Below are 23624 nucleotides of genomic sequence, written 5' to 3' on the forward strand. Positions count from 1 at the left end.
CGTATGAAGTGCTTGTAATTATATTTCAGTACATCACAGAAACAACTGAAACAAAGATCTAAAAGCAGTTGAGCAGCAAACTTTGTGAAAACTAATATTTGTGTCATTCTCAAAACATTTGGCCACGACTGTACATACGACGCCAACGGACAACATTTTAGGACGTCATTGCTGGAATTGATAAACAAAAGGTAGAAACAATTTCTTTTCTATATTATTATTATGCTCTTCAATCACATTTATCTTTTACATGTCAGTCAAATATTAAACAACATGTCAGTCAAATATTAAAAGGGTCATGACATGAGAAATCAAATTTGCCTTGAACTTTTGGCATATAAGAGGTCTTTGTACCATTAAAACGTCCTGCAAGTTTCATAGCTTAAAACGTCTTTCTCATTATAAACAAAGCATTTATTTAATCAAGCTCCAAAAATGGCTCGTTTGGATCTGAGGTGCAAGGTGACGTCACCTGGACATAAAAAATGTGCATAAACACTGCCTCCAGAGCAAGACATTGACAAATAGTCATCAGTCGTTTAATGGCTGACATGCTGAATGCAAGTGTCGCGTCACTTTAAAAGCAAATAGAAATTGCAATCATTGCTGCCATCTTGTCTACACTTTCTGACACAGTTCATGCGCTTGAGTATGTCGTCAATAGGACAAATGGAGTGAAAGAACGTTCACTTTGACGTGTTTCGTTTGAACAGCTTGTTTGCGTCTTTATACAGATATCAAAAAAATCCCAGTGTGAGGAACAAGTGGGTAGTTTATCTTTAATGGCTTCCCAGATCATGTTTGAGGATTGATTGGAGCATTTTGTTTTGTAAATGAGGCACAGTGTCATGGAGAGTTCACAAAGAAACATTTGTTTAAAGATGAAGCAGTTCTAGTTCTAATTGCAGCTGCATCACAAACTGTAAGTAAATGATTTCATAATGCTTTGTCCAGAAATTATCTTTTTTTTTTTTTGATCATGTTGTTAAAGGGTTACTCCACCCAAAAATGAATCACTTACTCCTGTGTCGTTCCAAACCCATAAAATCTTAATTCGTCTTCTGAACATAATTTTGAATATTTTGGATGAAAACCGGGAGGTTATAACTGTCCCATTGACTGCCAAGTAAATAACACTGTTAAGACCCAGAAAAGTATGAAAGACGTCATCAAAATACTCCATCTGCCATCAGTGGTTCAACCATAATTTTATAAAGCTACGAGAATACTTTTTGTACACAAAGAAAACAAAAATAACCTGTCACGCGGATACGTTTTCTATGTTTATTTACGTTTTGATTCGAACAAAAACAACGTATCCGTGTGATGCAGCTGACAGAGAACTGTAAACCTCAAGAAACATATTAAAATAATTTTTAAAAATCCATGTCTTGATTCCAAATATTAACTAGATGTGTTCACCTCCTTTCTAGCAATGTGCGTTTATGTTAAAATATATTAAAGAAACGGTTTGTCTTTTCAAATCTTCTATCGCATGTCATTATATTTATCGAGTTAACTTGTGTGGTTTATGTTTCGCGCTTCAGAAATGTGACTTAATTTCTGGTAAGGGAGCATAGTGAGCATTGATACTCTCTAGTTTTGCAGTGAATTGTGGGATTTTTCTGGAAGCGAATGTTTCAGTGCAAAGATTAAGACAGCCATTACAATGGCTGATTATTTTATTTTATTTTATTATTTTATCTTATTTCAGTTACTGAGTTTTAGTCAACAATAGCAAAACTGGATACGACAAGCAAGCAGTAGAACAAAAACACAATAATAGGCAAAAACCTCTTTTTAGTTGTGTGGGTTTGTGATGTTCTAGTTTTCATTTAGCTTGTTCATGATGACAAAGCTTTGTTCGTTCATTTTGTTAATGAACAAGATATGTTCAGTGTTGTTCAGACTCAGTTCAGTAAAGGGTATAATTGTCCAGTACATCCAACCAAAGATATTGAAATATGATATTAATATTGCAGACTACCAAAGCAGACTTAAAGGAAAAGTTAACTTTCAGAACAAAAATGTACAGATAATTTACTCACCCCGTTCTTATCCAAGATGTCTTTTTTTCTTCAGTCGTAAAAAAAAATATGTTTTTTGAGGAATATATTCCAGGATTTCTCTCCATATAGTTGACTTTTATGGTGTCCCCATGTTTGAACTTCCAAAATGCGGTTTAAATGCTGCTTCAAAGGGTTTTAAGCAATCTCCTGTCAAGGAAGAAGGGTCTTATCTAGCGAAACAATTAGTTATTTTCTAAAAAAAAATTGACAATTTATATACTTTTAACCGCAAATGCTTGTCTTGTCTAGCTCTGCTTGTACAAACAGCGATGTAGGACAATTATGAATTATATAAATTGTAAAAAAAAATTTAAATAACCGATCATTTCACTAGATAAGACTCTTCTTCCTTGGCTGGGATCGTTTAGAGCCCTTTGAAGCTGCATTTAAACTGTATTTTGGAAGTTCAATCTCGCGGGCACCATAGAAGTCCACCATATGGAGAGAAATACTAAAAGAAAGACATGAACATCTTGGATGACAAGGGGGTGAATAAATTATATTTACATTTTTGTTCTGGAAGTGAACTTCTCCTTTAAGTGAAAGAAAAATATGAATCAGTTCATGGTCAACTATATGAAAATGATTTGTTCATAAACTAAATGAAGTTCCAAGCACAGGTTCAGGAGGAGGCTCATCATTCAGTCCTATCAATTATAATTACGAACGTATAAAAGCAGAACTCATTGCACCGTCCCAGCATCAATTCTTCTGGCATCCCACCACCTCCCCAGCTCCTCCTCTATATCCGTTTTCCTTCCTTCTATGTAGTACCGCAATGGGGCTTTGAACTTGTTTGAGCTTAATTCGAGCCTCTGGTTCAAGCCTCTGTTGAGGACAGCAAGCCAAGTTCGTTTACCATTAACTACCAGGACTTGATGGACAGGCGAACTTGTGAAACAGGACTTTGTGTTCTGTCATGTGGATACCTGATGTTATTCTCCAGTTGTATCATGTTCTGATCATTATGTTCTCTTGGCCTTCTTGAATTTTGCATGGCTAAGCATAATGACTGCAGAAAAAAAAAGATCAATGATACTAGCCTCCCAGACTGATGTGAAGGGAATAGTTTGTTCTTCATATGTGTTTTCTTTGAACACTGTATAAGCAACACCGATCTCATCTCATCTGGCTGTCATCCGCTGTGCGTCTGAGGTGATTGAGCGTATACAAATCCAACATTTCATCTAGAGAAACCCAATAACCCCAGCCAAAAGAGAGTGTTGTAGAGCAGTGTCACTGAATGTAACGGTAGGTCCACTGGTGAAAGTTGATAACCCTGCCTGATGGTATTATTCACAGAGAGGGCTCTCACGGCTTACTGGCACATCATATTAAGTATGATAGCTTGCTTAAGGCAGCATACTGCTGTAGTGCTCAGCACTGGTTATCTTCATCCACTACTAGTGTTAAAGCTGAAGTATGTAATATCCTCACCTCTAAAGACACCAAACAGAATAAAGACCAATAATGGACAGAATTGTCATTGGGCCTCCAAACCGATAGGTTGAGTACAGAGCCGAAGTGGTTGAGTACAGAGCCATTAAGCTGGAATAGAGTAAGTATTTTAACATTGAAATTGAAATATTAATTCATTAAGATGATGACAAGGCTGTGTGGATATGTTTCTGTTTTCTAGAATCAAGTGAATATTAGAATATTAGACTTAGAAGTATGACAGTATATGTTCAAATGAATACAAGTAACCTTTGTGTATTTCAAGAAGTCATTATCACAGAACAGTCAGAGGATTTTTTAATAAAACTTTCCATTGTCGCTGCATCTGTGTCTGTGTTTGAGACAAAGCATCCATGGATTGTCTTGAAACAAAATGAGTTCTTTTTGAAAATTGGGAACAGACTTGAATGTTGTTTTTGCTATTACAATGGCTTGTTGGCGTATTAAAACGTTTTGCAGCGCTTTTGCGGATATCGCCAGCTTTGCCTGTCTGCTTTTAGATTAACAGCCTAGTGCTTAGAGATAGAGCAAATTGTGATGAATATCATGATGGACGGCTCTCAGGGAAAACAGCAGTGCAGCGATGCTTTTGTGTTTCTTATGGTAGTGCTAAAATAATTGCTATTTCAGACATTCACAAGAAGTAAGGCAGCACAAGCTAGCTATTTCAGTCTTCATGAGCTATTCACAGATTTGGCTTAAACTTCTTTTGTTAGAGTGATGAAGAATGTGAAAATCCTCTCAGATTTTGACTTCTTATCCACTATCTCTGCTTGGTTTTAAGTCTTTGCGTACTTCATTAGTATAAGACCTGTGAGATACTAGATCACCATGATTATAATAAAGGGGGAAATGAAAGAACTTAGAGTTAATTTCACTCTCCAAAGACCTATGAGAACTGTTCTGCTAAATCAGTGTAATAACCATACCTATGGAAATCGACAGGGCTCAGCTTTGAGGATAAAAAGGGACCTGAGATGTGCTCACTTTTGATCCTAACACATGTAGTGAAAAAGAAGATGGACATTTTATAATCAAGGTTGTGCAATTGATTGATAAAGTTAATTTTAAATTGTGCAATTTAAGGTGTCGAAAGCAATTGACTTCTGTATAACCAAGCATTTATTAGCTCTGAGTCACATCAGGGTGGGACTAGAAACTAAATGTTTGATCCACCATCAGGTAGTAAAATTACTACAAGAGGCTGCACTCTCATAAATCAGGTATGAAAGTTGTCACTGGGGCAGTGCTTTTTTAAAAGCTATAGTTTTGTACCTTTTAGGTACCAATATATACAACTTTAAGTACTAATATGTAACTTTAAAAAGGGTAGTTAATCCAATAATTCTGTCATTAATCACTTGCCCTCATGTCATTGCAAACCAGTAAGACCTTTGTTCATCTTCAGAAGACAAATTAAGATATTTTTGATTAAATCTGGGAGCTTTCTGAGCCTGCATAGACAGCAAAACAACTACCATATTCAAGGCCTAAAAAGCTAGTAAGGACATCATTAAAATAGTCCATGTGACATCAGTGGTTCCATCATAATATTATGAAGCTACGAGAATACCCTTTGTGCGCAAAGTAAACAAAATAACGACTATTCAACAATTTCTTGAGTTTGTTGTACAGGTGAAGTCAAAGGTTTAAATACATCTCGCAGAATCTGCAAAATGTTAATTATTTTACCAAAATAAGAGGATCAAAAGTGCATTTTTATTTTAGTACTTGTCAGAGTTCTACCACAACAAGATCCACCAGCCACGCCCCCTGAAGACACACACACACGTTCACTGTCATCTGATTACTGATTACTCACCTGGATCCAATCAGCTCCCCTATATATACCCGGACTGAATCATTCCTCATTGTCTGATCTACTGATCACACCCCTGCATGCTCTTCCCGCGGACTCTATGGTTTCCTGGTTCCACAGTTGGATTTACTTACCAGAACGCTGGACATCTCAGATAAGAACTATCACCTCAATACCTGCTTCAATATACTTACCAAACCTGTTAATAAACTTACCTTTTATCTTATACACTCACCTCTGTCTCTGCCTCCCTCTGTGCTGTGACAGTACTGACCTGAATAAGATATTTCACATAAAAGACAGTTTTTATACACTTGATTCTTAATACTGTCTTGTTACCTGAATGATCCACAGCTGTTTTTTCGTTTGGTGATAGTTGTTCATGAGTCTCTTGTTTGGCCTGAACAGTTAACCTGTCCACTGTTCTTCAGAAAAATTCAGGTCCCACAAATTCTTTGGTTTTTCAGCATTTTTGTGTATTTGAACCCTTTCCAACAATGACTGTATGATTTTGAGATCCATCTTTTCACACTGAGAATAACTGAGGGACTCATATTCAACTATTACATAAGGTTCAAACGCTCACTGATGCTTCAGAAAGAAAAACAATGCATTATAAATACAAGCTAGGGGTTTAAACTTCTGAACAGAGTGAAATGTGTAAATTTTTGCCTAAATTTTTTCATTTAGTACTGCCCTTCAGAAGCTACAGAAGATTCTTACATGTTTCCCAGAAGACAAAATAAGTTACATTTACCCTGATCTTCAAATTCAAAAAGTTTTCACCCCCAGCTCTTATTGCATCATGTTTCCTTCTGAAGCATTGTTGGAAAGGGTTCAAATACACAAATGCTGAAAAACCAAAGAATTTGAATGGGGTCATTTTTATAATTGTTTTCTCTTAAACGTCTTTTATGTGAAATAGTCAGTACTAAATAAAAGATAACATGCATTTTGTATGATCCCCCTTATTTTGGTAAAACAATTAACATTTTGCAGAATCAGCATGGTGTATGTAAACTTTTGACTTTAACTGTATATAGATAAAATTGAGCAAACATTGTTCATTTAACTCACAAAATGATTGGGACTGTCCATCAGTCTTGTTCATAGGTGTTGGATACACTGCAGCTCTCGTTCCTCAAAGCTTTTAATCAGCTCAGAGACCAGAGCTCATCAGTCCAGGCAGAGTGGGAGGAAATGAGGTCATATGTATACGACATTTACGACTCTAGAGCAGCCATGTTTGATTGGCAGGTGTGCTTTAGACATTATAACATATACTATATTGCAGTAAAGTTGTGCAAGCCTCTGTTTGCTTTAGATTCAGATTTGTTTTATCATATATAACGATATATATTTTAAATTCAACAATGAATGCACAATTAGTGTCTGAACACTTGATGCTTTAATGGTGCTTTTGCATCCTTTTGAATCTCTTCATTTCATTGTGATTCCATGTAAAAAAAGAACTGAATTGCATGGCCAACAGTGTTCATACAGGTTTGGACTGACAAGAGGGTGAGTAAATGATGACAGAATTTTGGGTGAACTAATCCTTTAATATCATAAGAGGCGACGCTGCGAAACTCTGTTTGCTTTTTTATTATGCAACAAATGTCTGAACAAATTTCTGAGCTGACAGTGTGCGCTGTGTGGAAATGTCTGTGTCTTTTCCAATTGACTCACGAATGCAGTGAGGAGACTGGACAGCTGAACAGCAGTTTGGACTGTGTTCTGGTCCCCTTTGTTGACGGAGGGCTTTCATTTCTCATTAGCCTTTGTGCTCAGTGTCATGACAGCTGACTTATGAAGCACAGTCCAGCCCCGCGTGTCAGGTCATCATGTCCAGATGACAAATCCTGTTTTAGTTTCTGTCACAGGTGTAAGTCCTTGTGAGAAATGTCATGTTTTTATCCACTTGTAGTTTGGTACTATTGAAACTGGCTTCTGTGGTTCTGTGTGGTCTTGGAATCGACATTGGCAAATCAGCTGATGAATACTGTATGTAGTCCAAGATAATGTAAGATTTCGGTTTGTTTTAATATTCAATAATTATGTTGATTTCATTCTAAAAGCACAAACAGAGAAATTTGAAGGAATGTTGTAAGACCTCGTTTTGCAGTTACAATGAGTGAGAACTGGAGCTTTTAGGCTAAAGCATCATACATTATAAATCGATATGAATTGTGTGCTATATTCTATGGAAGCTTGTTTCCGATATGGGAAAATATTATGGCTTTTTAGCTCACAATTCAACATTTTTTTCTTGCAATTATGAGATAAAAAGTCTGAATTGCAAGATATAAACTCAGAATTCTCAATTTTACATCCCACTATCTTACTATTCAAACTTTTTTCTCACAATTCCAAGTTTCCGTCTCACTATTCTGATATTTTTTTCTTATAATTCTGAGTTAACGTCTCCATTATCTGACTTTTTTTCTCACAATTCTGAGTTTACGTCCCACTATTCTGAGTTTTTTCTCATAATTCAGTGTTTATTTCTCACTATTCTGAATTTCTTTCTCACAATTCCGAGTTTACGTCTTACTATTCAAACTTTTTTCTCACAATTCCGAGTTTACGTCCCACTATTCTGAGTTTTTTCTCATAATTCAGCATTTATTTCTCACTATTCAGAATTTTTTTCTCAGAATTCTGAGTTTACATCTTACTATTCAAACTTTTTTCTCACAATTCCGAGTTTACAATCTTACTATTCAAACTTTTTTCTCACAATTCCGAGTTTACGTCGTATTTTGACTTTTTCTTATAATTCAGTTAACGTCTCCATTTTCAGACTTTTTCTTCTTTTTTTTCTGACCCTTTTTCTTGCAATTCCGAGTTTACGGCTCACTATTCTGACTTTTTTCCTCACTATTCTGAGTTTACATCTCACGGACTTATTTTCTTACAATTCTGAGTTTATGTCTCACAATTCTGACTTTCTCACCATTCTGACTTCCACAGTTCCAAGTTAATTTATTTATTTTTTTCATGACTTTTTATCACACAGTTCGTTTTTTTCCTATAAATTCGCAATTGTGAGAGAAAAAGTCTGAATTGTGAAAGAAAAAGTCACAATTATATTTTTATTTTTTATTTTGTGGCAATAAAAACTGAGTTATGAGATGTGAAAAAAAGTCAGATTACCATGATGTAAAATTGGAATTGTGAGAAAGAAATAGAGAACTTGGAGTTTGTCTAATAATTCTTACTTTTTTCTCATAATTAGGAGAAAAAAGGTTGTTAGTTATCTTTTTTATTTTTATAGCAGAAACGGTTTTCTCACAGTTCAGAGTTTACATCACACTATTCTGAATTTCTTTTTCACAATTCCGAGTTTACGTTTCACTATTCTGACTTTTTCCTCATAATTCTAAGTTTACATGTCACTATTCTAACTTTTTTCTCACAATTCTGTTTTTTTGTTTTTGCCACGAAAGAAAAAAGGTAATTGCGACTTTTAATCTCACAATTCAACCTTTTTTACTCACAATTATAAGAAAAAAGTGCAAATTGTGAGATATTAACTCAAAATTATCAACATCTTTCCTAACATTACAATTTTCATTATGCAATTCTGACTTTTTTTGTCAGACTTCTACGGAGCCCCTAAGGGGACGTGGAGCAAAAATTAAATAAAGTTTAGTTTCGCGTGCGCACGTGAAACTTTCTCTATAGTTTCGCGTGCGCACGTGAAACTATCGCGTGCGCACGTGAAACTATCGCGTGCGCACGTGAAACTTATAGTTTCGCGTGAGCACGTGAAACTATCGCGTGCGCACGTGAAACTATCGCGTGCGCACGTGAAACTATCGCGTGCGCACGTGAAAGTTTCACGTGAGCACATGAAACTAAACTTTAAAAAAAATTCTGTACATGAAGGTTTTCGCGTGAGCACATGAAAGTTTCAAGTGAGCACATGAAACTAAACTTTAGATTTTTTTTACTCTGACGTCCCCTTAGGGGCTCCGTAGACTTCTGAGTTCACATCTCGTAATTCTGTTTTTATTGCCACAAAAAAAAAATGTATTTGCAACTTTTTATTTCACAATTCAGACTTTTTCTCTCATAATTTTGAGTTTATATAGGAAAAAACTGAACTGTGAGATAAAAAGTCGCAATAAATAAATAAATAAATAAATAAATAAATAACAGTGTTCCTTAATACTACAACTTTTAAGAAGCCATGCAGTAATTTTATGTGAACAACTTGTGAATCAACTTGAATGATTCAAATGTTTGTGAATTCAGACTGATCTGGTTCTTAAGTTTAACTCACTGATTCAGTGCTGCTCTCAAATTAACAGTTTGCTAGAGGTGAAGGATGTGAATAATGACTTGGTATATAGCATATGAATCATTTCAAAAACTCAACATGCTCTGAAATAATGATTACTTACTGCTTTGAGTGCTGTATATTTTCATAAAAGGTGATAAAATGTAATATCATAGTCGTGACCTGCACACCAGTTCCCAAAAATGATGCAAATGTAACCGTACTGCCTGAAAAATGACTAATGGGTATCACAAACAGTAAATGATTTTTAGGGTATGTGCATGTCTTTCTATGGCATCTCTCTTTATGGATGTATCTATAATGCAGGTTAATGCAGCATCACGCATAGGGCAGTGTACCAATGTTCTTTCTCATTCGGTTGGAAGCGATGCTGAACTTCAATATCCTGAGTGCTGTAATCTGCTGCTGTCGCTAACCTGTCGTCCAGCAGCACCCATTCAGCAGGGCTTTGCCGTGTTTGCGCAGGCTCTCATGAGCAGCCCTAAAGCCTGGGAAAGCCAGTCTGCTCCCCTGCTGTCTGCTCTAATCCAGCACAGGCTTTCTGCCTGCCACTCACTCGCTTTTATTTTTTTGCTGTTGTTGTTTTTTTTTTTAAAGCTTACCCTATCTATAGTGACCGAAGACTTAAGGACTGCATTTAACAATATTAAATTTGTGTCCTGAATGTCACACAGAGCATTTTTTTAAAGAGATATAAAATTGCAAAATCATTTCATTAATGTCCTATTTGACTCTGTGGTGAAATTTATTCTACTTTTCTTCATAGATGCATTTTTTTTTTCTTGCTACTAGCTACATTCTTTCAGCTAAATTTATTTATTTTACATTCACATATTTATTTTATTAATTATTTTCACACCAAAAATCCTTCTCTTTTTATTGTTTTATTAAATTATTTTTTATTAATTATTATGTCGTGTGTGTATATATTTCAACTCTAAAATGAACGTTTTACTCAAAAATGAACTCTTTTTGTCATCATTTAAAACATGCAAATACCACTACTGACAATTCTGAACCTCCCTACCCCAGAAAGGACTAGAATTTTCCAAAAAAGACTGTGTTTACGGTTATGTAAGAGAATTTACCTCAATAAAGTGCAGCCTTATTTTGGAGAGGGATTGTCTCCTGTTTTAAGTGGTTTAACACTAGAATTCCTCTGGCTATGTAGAGGCATAGGATTGGAGTATCACGCACACGTCCCGCAGGTAAACACAAGCTCTGTTTACAGACACCCTTTAGCCAGGGCGGGTGAAGTCCCTCTCTGCATCTTATTGTCACCGTGGTTCTTAAAGCCTCCTATTTTTAGAAAACTTTAAGCCCAGTCTCAGTCGCATGGAGCTGCTGCACCTTCTTTACCAGCTACAGGCACATGGTAAAGAGACTCATCTACATATTTCGTTACTCTTTGTCTTCTGTATGCTATTGTCTTGGTGGATAAAGTCTTTGTGAACCATTAAGCTGAATATACCCATTTGGAGAATTAATTGGCCCAGTTCAGAAAACACAGGACCCATTTTACAGTATATCTCAGAATGGACTGAGCAATTTATTTTTGGTGTTGGTAATATATTTATTTAATTAAAAAAATCCTGATAATTTACTCACCCCCATGTCATCCAAGATGTTCATGTCTTTCTTGTTTCAGTCGAAAAGAAATGAAGGTTTTTGAGAAAAATATTCCAGGATTTTTCTCCATATAGTGGACTTCAATTGGAACCTACGGGTTGAAGGTCCAAATTACAGTTTCAGTACAACTTCAAAGATCTCTACACAATCCCAGCTGAGGAATAAGGGTCTTATCTAGCAAAAAGATTGGTCATTTAAAAAAAAAAAAAATTATATATATTTTTAACCATAAATGCTCGTCTTGCACTAGCTAGACTTCACACATTACATAATAATGTTGAAGAGGTCACGCATGACATATAGGCGGAAGTACAAACCCAGTGTTTACAAAGCGAACAGTGTTTACAAATGCAAAGAAAGAAAAGCTAAAACAACGATGTCGAAGTTAGAGGAGAAAATTAGATTTTTCTCAAATTCCGAGTTTACGTCTCACTATTCTGACTATTTTCTCACAATTCCAAGTTTGTCTCATTATTCTGAATTTCTTTCTCACAATTCCGAATTTACGTCACACTATTCTAAATTTCTTTCTCACAATTCTGAGTTTTCGTCATACTATTCTGAATTTCTTTCTCACAGTTCCGACTTTACATCTTACTATTCTGACTTTTTTCTCACAATTCTGACTTTGTCTCACTATTCTGAATTTCTTTCTCACAATTCTGAGTTTACGTTTCACTATTCCGACTTTTTTTTTCTCACAATTCCGATTTTACGTCTCACTATTCTGACTTTTTTCTCACAATTCCGACTTTACGTCTCACTATTCTGACTTTTTTTCTCACAATTCCGACTTTACGTCTCACTATTCTGACTTTTTTTCTCACAATTCCGACTTTACGTCTCACTATTCTGACTTTTTTCTCACAATTCCGACTTTACGTCTCACTATTCTGACTTTTTTTCTCACAATTCCGACTTTACGTCTCACTATTCTGACTTTTTTCTAGTGGTGGGCATAGATTAATTTTTTTAATCTAGATTAATCTAGATTAAATCTTGAAATTAATCTAGATTAATCTAGATTAAAATGGCTAATTTGAATTCTTCTGAAGGCATTCAGAATATGTGTGCTACCCAAATAATGACTAAAAGTAAGTCTTTGAGAACGGGTTTCTCAAGCCAGGTGGCGCATTAGACCAGGCGCTCATCTCCTGTTTCCAAAATGCATTACAAACTGCTTGACAATTGCATTTAAAACACAATTAACTATACAAACTTGTGTAACCAAGTACTTCTGCGCAAAAGGCTGTACGACGTGCGCGTTCCAGTAAAATATACAGGCGCGCGCATAGCGCGGGTATGGATAGCCTATCTGCGTGCATCTTCCAATAAACTGCGTTGCTTTTAGAAGCGTCAATTCAGTTGTTGCATATAGTATAATGTCTTTATTTCGGGATTATCAAAGTAAATTATAACTCAAACTTGAGATTTTACTGGGCACAGCAGATTTTCACTGGGGCACGTGCCCCAGTAAAAAGGGTCTAGCAACGCACGCACCTGCCCTGAAGCGGCTTCATAACTGCATCCATGTCTGCGCGTCTCATTTGATGTGGTAATTTCACAGAAGTTGAAGACTCTTTCTCGCCCCCTACATTGCAATTCAACTAGATATACGTCATCCGCGCTAAAATATCAAGGTGAAAGTCATCATATCTTGCGTAGTTTAGACCCAGCTCCCAACCCAACTTTGAGAATAGATTAACGGCGATATTTTTTTTATCGCGCGATATGAGTCTCACGTTAACGCAGCACGTTAACGCCGATAACGGCCCACCACTACTTTTTTCTCACAATTCCGATTTTACGTCTCACTATTCTGACTTTTTTTCTCACAATTCCGACTTTACGTCTCACTATTCTGACTTTTTTTCTCACAATTCCGACTTTACGTCTCACTATTCTGACTTTTTTTCTCACAATTCCGACTTTACGTCTCACTATTCTGACTTTTTTTCTCACAATTCTGACTTTACGTCTCACTATTCTGACTTTTTTCTCACAATTCCGACTTTACGTTTCACTATTCTGACTTTTTTTCTCACAATTCCGATTTTACGTCTCACTATTCTGACTTTTTTCTCACAATTCCGACTTTACGTCTCACTATTCTGACTTTTTTCTCACAATTCCGATTTTACGTCTCACTATTCTGACTTTTTTTCTCACAATTCCGACTTTACGTCTCACTATTCTGACTTTTTTTCTCACAATTCCGACTTTACGTCATACTATTCTGAATTTCTTTCTCACAATTCTGAGTTTACATCTTACTATTCTGATTTTTTTCTCACAATTCTGACTTTGTCTCACTATTCTGAATTTCTTTCTCACAATTCTGAGTTTACGTTTCACTATTCTGACTTTTTTTTCTCACAATTCCGACTTTATGTCTCACTATTCTGATTTTTTTTCTCACAATTCTGAGTTTGTCTCATTATTCTGAATTTCTTTCTCACAATTCCAACTTTACTTCTCACTATTCTGACTTTTTTTCTCACAGTTCCGACTTCACGTCTCACTATTCTGATTTTTTTTCTCACAATTCCAACTTTACGTCTCACTATTCTAAATTTCTTTCTCACAATTCTGAGTTTACGTCATACTATTCTGAATTTCTTTCTCACAGTTCCGACTTTACATCTTACTATTCTGACTTTTTTCTCACAATTCTGACTTTATGTCTCACTATTCTGAATTTCTTTCTCACAATTCTGAGTTTTTTCTCATAATTCAGCATTTATTTCTCACTATTCAGAATTTTGTCATACTATTCTGAATTTCTTTCTCACAATTCTGACTTTACATCTCACTATTCTGACTTTTTTCTCAAATGTCCGACTTTACATCTCACTATTCTGACTTTTTTTTCTCACAATTCTGAGTTTGTTTCTGCCATGAAATAAAAAAAAGGTAATTGTGATATATAAATTCACAATTCTCAATTTCTTTTTTGCAATACCAAGTTTACATCATAAGAGAAAATGAGATGGTTTTTCGCCCTACCCTTTTTAAACGGGAATACACCAACAAAGAACTGTGTGTGACCTTTCCAACGTGACTACGTAATGCATGAAGCAGAGCTAGTGCAAGACAAGCATTTGTGGTTAAAAAGTATATAAATGTTTTTTTTTTTTTTTTGAAGATGACCTATCGTTTCCCTATATAAGACCTTTATTACTTGCCTGGGATTGTGTAGAGCCCTTTAAAGCTATATTGAAACTGAAATTTGGACCTTCAACCCATTGGTTCCTACTGAGGAGAAAAAGTTTTTCTCAAAAACTTTAATTTTTTTCCAACTGAAGAGTAAGAGACATCAACATCTTAAATGACGTAAATAAATCATCAGGACAATTTTACTCTGGAAGTGTTTTTTAAATTTGTATTCTTTCTGTTCTCAGGTGTTCATGGTCAGATGGTCCAGATGGACAGCAGTAAGTCAGGATTTGTGGGCTCACAGGTAGAGCTACGCTGCCAGTTTGTCAACAGCAACCCACCTGTAAAAATCTCACAGGTCACCTGGCAGAAGCTAGTCAATGGCACTAAGCAGAATGTCGCCATCGCCAATCCAGCCCTGGGGGTGTCGGTACTGAGCCCATTTAAAGAGCGTGTGCGCTTCAAGAACCCCGCCGTCCGCCAGCGCACACCTTCCCTGGAGGACACTACCATAGTCTTTAACAAACTAAAACTGTCAGATGAATCCACCTACATCTGCGAGTACACCACCTTCCCAGCTGGCAACAGGGAGAACATGGTTAATCTCACTGTTTATGGTATGTAATGCTGCTGTTCTTTTAATACCAACTGTACAGCAGACCACCTGTATCATGAACAATGCATTAAAAAATATGACTTCAGATGAGATTTAAAGGAGAAGTCCGGTGTGATATTGACCTAAAGTGTATTGAATCATGATACCGAGTGTGAACGTACCTTGCATATCTCATCTCGGTTTGTGTCCTGCAGTCCGAAATCTGGGGTCAGTTAGCCGATGCTAACAACAGGATGTCAATGAGAGTGAATAGGGCATCGGAGTAGCCATGTATATAAATCACTGTTTTATGCCATTTATGAGGTACAAAGTAGCTCCACACTTCATTGGTAGACTTCCAAGGGCCCTGACATTTAAAACGAGACATTGAGAACTTTGAAAAAGCACTGGTAGTTTATTTACAAGAAGATTTATACAGACATTCCCCTTAGTAAAATCACCGATCGCCGCCATCTTGAATTTAGTCACGATAAGTCGAGTGACGAGCAGGAAGGAAACTACAACCTGATAAGCTGATAACCTGATAAGTTCCTTCCTGCTCGTCACTCGACTTATCGTGACTAAATTCAAGATGCAAGGTACGTTCACACTCGGTATCATGATTCAATACATTTTAGGTCAATATCACACCGGACTTCTCCTTTAACAGCTGAATAACTTTTAGCGAGTAAAGACTTAAAGGTATAGTTCACACAAAAATGAAAATTTGCTAAAAATGTACTCACCCCCAGGCCATCCAGAATGTTTGTTTCTTCATCGGAACAGATGAAAGGGAGATTTCAGCATTACTTGCTTATCGTTGGATCCTCTGCATTGAATATTTGCCGTCAGACTGAATTCAAAAAGTTGATAAAGCATCACCAGAATCCACATTCAACCAATTAACGATTGGAGTTGTGAATTACTTGTAGATTATTGTGATGTTTTCATCAGCTGTTTGGACTCTCATTCTGACGGCACCCATTCACTGAAGAGTATTCATTTGTTCTGATGAAGAAACAAACTCATCAACATCTTGGATGCCATAAGGGTGAGTAAAATGTAAGCAAATTTTCATTTCTGGGTAAACTATTCTTTTAACATTGAGCAAGTTCAAGGTCCTTAAAAGATCCAGATTTGGACAGTTTAAGATATATCTTAGTTACATAAAACCAGTAAAGCCTTGTGATTAAGCTTTAGTGATTAATTGAAATCTCACTATCATCAGATTACTCTCAGTACCTGAGCAGCGTTAAAAGCATTACTGTTGGTGCTTACGGTTAGCCGCTGTGGTGTGAAACTGGCCTTTGGAGCCAAGATTGTGCTGCAGTGGATTTTGCTAGATTTTTTTGTAGCGATCACATCACATGTGATTTTTTTTAGATTAGTAAAACTTGATTTAATTTTTCAAGTTGAACAGGCCTTTGCCGTTTTAAAGTGTTTTCCATGAAAACTGATTATTATGTAGTGCTTTGCAGTTCTTAATGAAAAAAACAAATACCGTGGCACAGAATATTACAGTAATCCAGTGGTTGTCTGCTGTGTATGGACTATCCCAGTGTTCTAAGCCTATGTGTTTGTCTTGCAGCTCGCCCTATGATCCAGATGAGTCTGTCCACACCCTCTATAGTGGCGGGAACCAAAGATCTGAAGATGACTGTTGCCACGTGCGTTTCTGCCAATGGGAAGCCACCCAGTGTGATCACATGGGACACTGATTTAGATGGAGAATCCAACACCCAGGAGATACGCAACCCTGATGGGACTGTCACAGTGCGCAGTGATTACTTGGTGGTTCCCAGTCGAGAAATACACCAACAGCTGCTCACCTGTGTCTCCACATATAATGACGAACAATACACGGACAGTGTGACGCTCAACATTCAGTGTAAGAAACCAACTATACACTACTGTTCAAATGTTTGGGGTCAGTAAGACTAAAAAACAGATCAATAATACATATTCAATTCAGCAGGGATGCATTACATTGATGAAAATCAAGAGTAGCATCGATAATAATAATAAATCTTTCTTGAGCATCAAATCAGCATATTGGAATGATTTCTGTAGGATCATGTAACACTGAAGACTGGAGTGGCTGCTGACAATTTAGCATTGTCATCACAGAAATCAATTACATTTTGTAATGTTTTCAAATGGAAAATTATGGAAGCCCATTTCTACGGTGGCCGAGAGAGGCCAACGCGCTGCAAACAAGAAAACACATGCAAACAGAAAAAAACGACATCAAATTAAGAAAACATCTTCATCCGTTTGACAACACAGGAGCTGCAAATCCTCGCAACGCAAACACAAATACGGAAACGCGCTGCAAATTCTCACAACACAACCAAACTCAGAAACGCGCTGCGAACACACGAAGGCGCTGCGAACACACGAACGCGCTGCATATAGCACGGACCATAACGGAAATGTTTCAGGGGGACCTCAAAAAGTGACAAACTCATCTGGGACCTGATTATTTTTTCAGTGGCTGTTGGTCAGAGCAGAGGTGTTATTGGTGAACTATTACCTTTTAGTGATAGTATAGTATCACTTAAAAGTGATAGTGATTTAAATAATCAGGTAATATAGTGATATAAATAATCAGGTCCCAGATGAGTTCGTCACTTTTTGAGGTCCCCCTGAAACATTTCCGTTGTGGACCGCGCTATATGCAGCGCGTTTGTTAGTTTGCAGCGCCCTCGTGTGTTCGCAGCGCGTTTCTGAGTTTGGTTGTGTTGTGAGAATTTGCAGCGCGTTTCCGTATTTGTGTTTGCGTTGCGAGGATTTGCAGCGCCTGTGTTGTCAAACTGATGAAGATGTTTTCTTAATTTGTTGTGGTTTTTTTCTGTTTGCATGTGTTTTCTTGTTTGCAGCGCGTTGGCCTCTCTCGGCCACCGTACATTTCCACCATTGTATAAAAAAATATAAGGTAATTGCGACTTTTTTCTCATAGAAAGTTTACATCTCACAAGTTTTTTTTTCAGAATTGTGTTATACAAACTCGCCAATTCTGACTTTTTTCTCAAATTGTGAGATAAATGCTCAATTCTGCGTAATACTTTGGCCATTATTTAAAAATTGCAAGTTTATATCTAAAAATTCTGATTTTTGAAATTATTTTTCACAGTTGTGTTTATATTATGGAATTCTGAGGGGAAAAAAGTCAGAATTGTGAGTTTATAACTTGCAATTGCGAGTTTATATCTTACAATTATAAGAAAAAAAGTCAGAATTGCAAAATATAACGTGTGTTGTGAGATAAAAACTCAGATAAAAAGTCAGAACTGCGTGTTTTTATCTCGTAATTTTGACTTAATTTCTCACAGTTGAGTTTATATCACAAGAATTCAGAAAAAAGTCAGAATCTGGCAATTCTGACTTTATAACTCGATTTCAACAATTTTAACCCTTGTACGTTCAAAAAAAGTTACACATTATTATTATTCTTTATTCGGCATGGACATCACAATTACATTGGACAAACCATATGTATTTGCTTAAGTGTTTTAGCACACATGCTAATTTTCAACACATGTCCTAGAGGCTAAAACAAAAAAAAACAATAATAATAGTTACAATACATGAAAAGTAATAATAACAATGAAAATATTAGCCATTAAAAATGCAATGTCAAAAATCTGTCATAGAAATGCTACATATTAATATTTTTTTCCACTTTTACCGACTGTTGTTATTTCATCAGCATCTCTTCTATTCATAATTATCAAACGTTCATTCATTTTCAGAATTGTAATGCTTTAAAACCTGGTTTCTTTACATAATGCTCACTGTCAGTGGGCAACACCAGCTCCAGAGCTTCCTCTGCTGAGTAACGTCTCTTCATCTTGCAAAGCAATGAAATGACCAAGCCCTCAAGCACCAAATATGTTGGCTGTGCGAACACCTGTTTGGCTGTGCGAACACTCAAACTTTGTATAAAATCTACCAGACTACACAATCAGCATTTTCTTGTGGTGAAAACAAAAACAATGTGTTTAGGGGCTTCTGAACTTCTACATCAAATTCATGCTCACCTTTTATCTCTGTACAACAAATAACAAATGAAAAATTGCAATTAAGGATTAAGATGTGTGTTTGGGTGAAAAAGAAAAATCCTCAAAGCTCATTAACCTTCTTTGATCGTATTCAGAGTTTTCAAATTGCCCTACGACCCTGCCAAGGGTGTGACTCATATACATGGAGTGGGATTTTTGATTGCCAGTACAATATAACTTCTTTCAAACTAAATACACCAATACAATTTTCTGACATCCTTACCAACATACCCACACAACTAAAGCTGCATTATTTTTCCAATTGACTCTATAATAGACTGTAATATGCATAAGCAGAAAACACAAAGCAAGTATTTCTTTTATATGCCAAATTTGGAAAAAAATGCCACAATCTAGTAAAAAATGGTAAAAATATAAAATTTGAAGCTTTGCCGATAGAATGAATGCCTATTAGCAAACATTGCATCATTTTATAGTCAAATGGCCCTGGGTTAAAAAACTGCAGTTTTAATGAGTGGACATTTTTGCCCTTAAGGTCCTGAGTGTGAGTATTTTTTGTACGGAGGGTAAAATAGATTTTTTGAAGGAAATGAGGGTGAAAAATAAAAATTTAAATAAAAATACACACCTGAGTCAAGATTTATGCAGTTAGCATTAACACAGGCACACTTAAAACAAAAAAACAAAACTGAAATGGACAAAAATGTCCATAAGGTCTCACAAGGGTTAAGTTTATATCTCACAGTTTTGACTATTTCTCATAGTTGAGTTTATATCATGGAATTCTGAGGAAAAAAAATCTTGCCAAAAAAATTGCAAGATCTAAACTCGCATTTGCAAGAAAAAAGGTCGGAATTATGAGATGAGATAACTCGCATTTGGAAGAAAAATGTCTGAATCTTTTTATCTTGCAATTCAGACTTTATTTCTGGAAATTGAGTTCATATCATGGAATTCGGACTTTGTGAATTAAAAGTTGCAGTAACTTTTTTATTCAGTGGCGGAAATGGGCTTCCATAGAACAGTTACTTTAAATTGTAATAAAATTTCACGATATTTTTGAAAGAGACTTTTTTCAAAAATATTTAAAAAATCTTACTAACCCCAAACATTTGAACTAGTATATTTTTGATTTATTAAAAGTCTCTTTAAAATGTATTTTAGATTTAATTATTAGTTTAATAATTAATTTAAATTTATTTATTATTATTTGTCTAGTACGTATAATACAATGCTTTTTCTATAATTTTTTTTATTTATTTTAGCTTAATAGTAATTGCAGTTTAATTTTTAGTTTAAAATGTATTTAAAATTACATCACCATGAGTTTTCTATTAAAGTAAATTTATTCTAAATGTTCATTACTGTTCAAATCCATTTTTAAGTGGCCATTGAAGAAAAATGTATGCTCTGTTTTCTCCTTGTTTACAGATGAACCAGAGGTGATAATGGAGGGTTTCGATGGGAACTGGTATTTGAACAGAGAGAATGTTCAGCTCAACTGCTTGGCTGATGCGAACCCACCCATCTCTTTGTTTCAGTGGAGATAGTACGTCAGTTTAGTCTACGTAAATAACATGCCTTTGAATTCTGTGCCAATATTTTTATTATTCAAAGAATGTTCAGTTAAAATACACTGAAATGGATATTGAACACTGAATATTATATATTATATCAAGACCAAAGATATGTGTCAACTACCACAGAAACTTAAAACAGTTTGCAATACTACGGAGCCCCTTACGTCACCTGTAGAAGAAAAATAATTTATCCGTGGGGACGGTTTTGCAATTCGTTCCCTCAGTTTATAAACCGTACTCACGAATTCTTAAACTGTTCCCTCGGTTTAACAATTCGTGCCCACGGATTAACAAACCGTGCCCACGAATTTCCAATCCGTGCGCTCAGATTTTGTAAACCGTACCCTCGGATTTTGAATCCGTTCCCACAAATTCATAATCCGTGCGCACGCTTTTGCAATCCGTTCCCACAGTTTGTAAACTGCTCTCACGGATTTGTGGCCCCGCCCCCAAATTCAAACAGGACACCTGTTTAAGTGCTGGATGCATTGTTTTGCATTTATTAAACTTTATTTCTCAGTAGGCTATATGAGACTATGCAACACTGACAAAACAGAGTTTTTAGCTTTATTTTATATTAATCACCAATAGATTAGCTGCCAAAACATCATGTGTTTTAACCTATTGGTTATTAATGTAAAATAAACGATAAAAAGAAGCCTGTTTTGTAAGTGCCGTCATGGTACCAAAATAAAAGAAAAAGTGAAGAGCGCTGTTCAAACGGCTTTGTTTTATATAATAATATTTTTCAAAATATAAAATTACCTGAATTAAAAAAAAAACGAGTTTTGGAGAGGAGAAGGTAAAAAGCAATACAAAACAAATAATGTACAGGTGATGTTACCATTCCTTTGCTCTCAAACTAAATGCAATGTAATAATAGGCCTTATTTAATAATAACATTAATAGTGCAGCATGCACCTAACTCTGGGTGAAAAGCTTATAATAATCACAAATCCGTGAGAGCAGTTTACAAACTGTGGGAACGGATTGCGAAAGCGTGCGCACGGATTATGAATTTGTGGGAACGGATTCAAAATCCGAGGGTACGGTTTACAAAATCTGAGCGCACGGATTGGAAATTCGTGGGCACGGTTTGTTAATCCGTGGGCATGAATTGTTAAACCGAGGGAACAGTTTAAGAATTCGTGAGTACGGTTTATAAACTGAGGGAACGAATTGCAAAACCGTCCCCACGGATTAATTATTTTTCTTCTACAGGTGACGTAAGGGGCTCCGTACAATACACTTAAAGTGTTAGTTCCCCCAAAAATAAAAATTCTGTCATCACTTACTCACCCTCATGTCGTTCCAAACCTGAAAGACCTTTGTTCATCTTCAGAACACAAATTAAGATATTTTTGATTCAATCTGAACAATGTCCTTACTACCGTTCTTGGCCTTGAATGTGTCAGTTGCATTGCTGTCTACGCAGTTCAGAAAGCTCTCGGATTTCAGCAAAATATTTGTGTTATAAAATTATCGAAGGTCTTTTGGGTTTGATGACATGTGGGTGAGTAATTAATGACAGAATTTGCATTTTTGGGTGAACTATCTCTTTAACTCTTCTTTCAGTTGTTCGTAGCATCTAAACATCAGTGAAATCTCATGCACAAACTGATGAGCCTTTCTTTCTTTAGCTTGAATGGAACTATGCCAAATGCAGCAGAGCCTCGTGAAGATGTGCTGATCTTTAAAGGTCCTGTAACCTATGACATCGCTGGTACATATGTCTGTGAAGCCACCAACAGCATTGGGACAGGCTCTGCATCTGTTGAAGTCATTGTCACAGGTATGTTGTTAGCACTTCCTACTCGACTAAAAGCATGCAGCTTAAGTGCTTCTGTGCATGTGGATACATTTTTAGACTTTTACCCTATGTTTACTCTCGACTGCCTCTGAAACATCGCTTATCATGCCATTGTTTGTCAATAAACAATGTAGACGTTCACTGCCTGAAATGTGGAAGCTCACTCTCCTGCCTGTATTTTTTTCCTCAGCCCTAAGGTGTTTTGTTTAAACTTGCTTGCTGGCGCAGCACTATGCATGTGGCTGCAAGTTGTCTGCATGTGGCTCCTGAATGAACCTTTGTCTGTGAGGATCTCTTGAGTCATATTTTTCGCTTTGCATGCTGCGAGCATAAGGTGTGGTCTATAGAAACTGCGTGTTTACATTTACCTGTATGTACATGTGTGGTTCTGGTTTGCTGCATGGTTCAGTCTCTTTGGTTTAGTAATGGCACCTGGGATTTGATTCCATGGGGAGCAAATACAAAGAATAGAAGTCTTTCCTATTCCAACTCCCTCTTTCTACCCATGTTGCTTTTATTAAAGACCTTGTGAAATCAAAATACTCTGACAGTGACTAAAAGCTCTGTGGCTTTTAGTCACAGTCTATTATGCTAGTGTACTCTTAAAAGACCTAAAATAAAACCTTTTATGTTAATTTTCTTGAATGAAAAAATAAAAAATCTTTCCTTTCCCAAACTTTTAAATGCTTGTCTAATAGCCTATGGCTTGTTTAATGTAAAAATGCAAGCCCTTTGCTATGATCCTGTTCAAGAAAAGAAAGCTGTACACAAGGGCTGTATCCGAAATCGCCCCCTATACCCTATTCACTATTCCCTACATTAGTCCACTAGTACAGTTCACTTGACGGAGTGAATGAAAACGAGTGAGTGAATTCGGACACTGAGTGCACCGGAAGGACTGGCGCTTTTGCATAGTATTGCTTACTGTTTAACAATCATTTAAAACGGACAGTTCGAGTAGTAAGATTAAAGGATTTATCTTGAACTATGTCAAGGAGTTTACGTATAAACCCTGGTTAAACTATTTAATAATCAATTTACAACGAATTTGTACCTATGTTGCACGCTGTATTACGCAGTGGATGAGAGCGTTGAAAAATAAACGGATGGATAATTCAGCTGCGGGCGCCATGTGCTGGTGAAACGCGGGAATTCAATCGGCGCGCAACTCTCAGTGCAT

At 36.2% G+C, this 23624-nt stretch overlaps 1 protein-coding gene across 2 annotated transcripts in view; it reads left to right on the top strand.

The window, feature by feature from the left end:
- The window catches only part of nectin1a (nectin cell adhesion molecule 1a), a 40815-nt gene that overhangs the window by 7429 nt on the left and 9762 nt on the right, over positions 1–23624 (top strand). For both annotated transcript variants that reach the window (XM_073824728.1, XM_073824727.1), the window contains exons 2-5: positions 14683–15054; positions 16621–16920; positions 20486–20603; positions 22275–22426. In XM_073824728.1, coding sequence (XP_073680829.1) covers positions 14683–15054; positions 16621–16920; positions 20486–20603; positions 22275–22426 — 942 coding nt within the window. The remainder of the gene's footprint in view (positions 1–14682; positions 15055–16620; positions 16921–20485; positions 20604–22274; positions 22427–23624) is intronic.

Source organism: Garra rufa, chromosome 19, assembly GCF_049309525.1.
Source record: "Garra rufa chromosome 19, GarRuf1.0, whole genome shotgun sequence".
Taxonomy (NCBI): domain Eukaryota; kingdom Metazoa; phylum Chordata; class Actinopteri; order Cypriniformes; family Cyprinidae; genus Garra; species Garra rufa.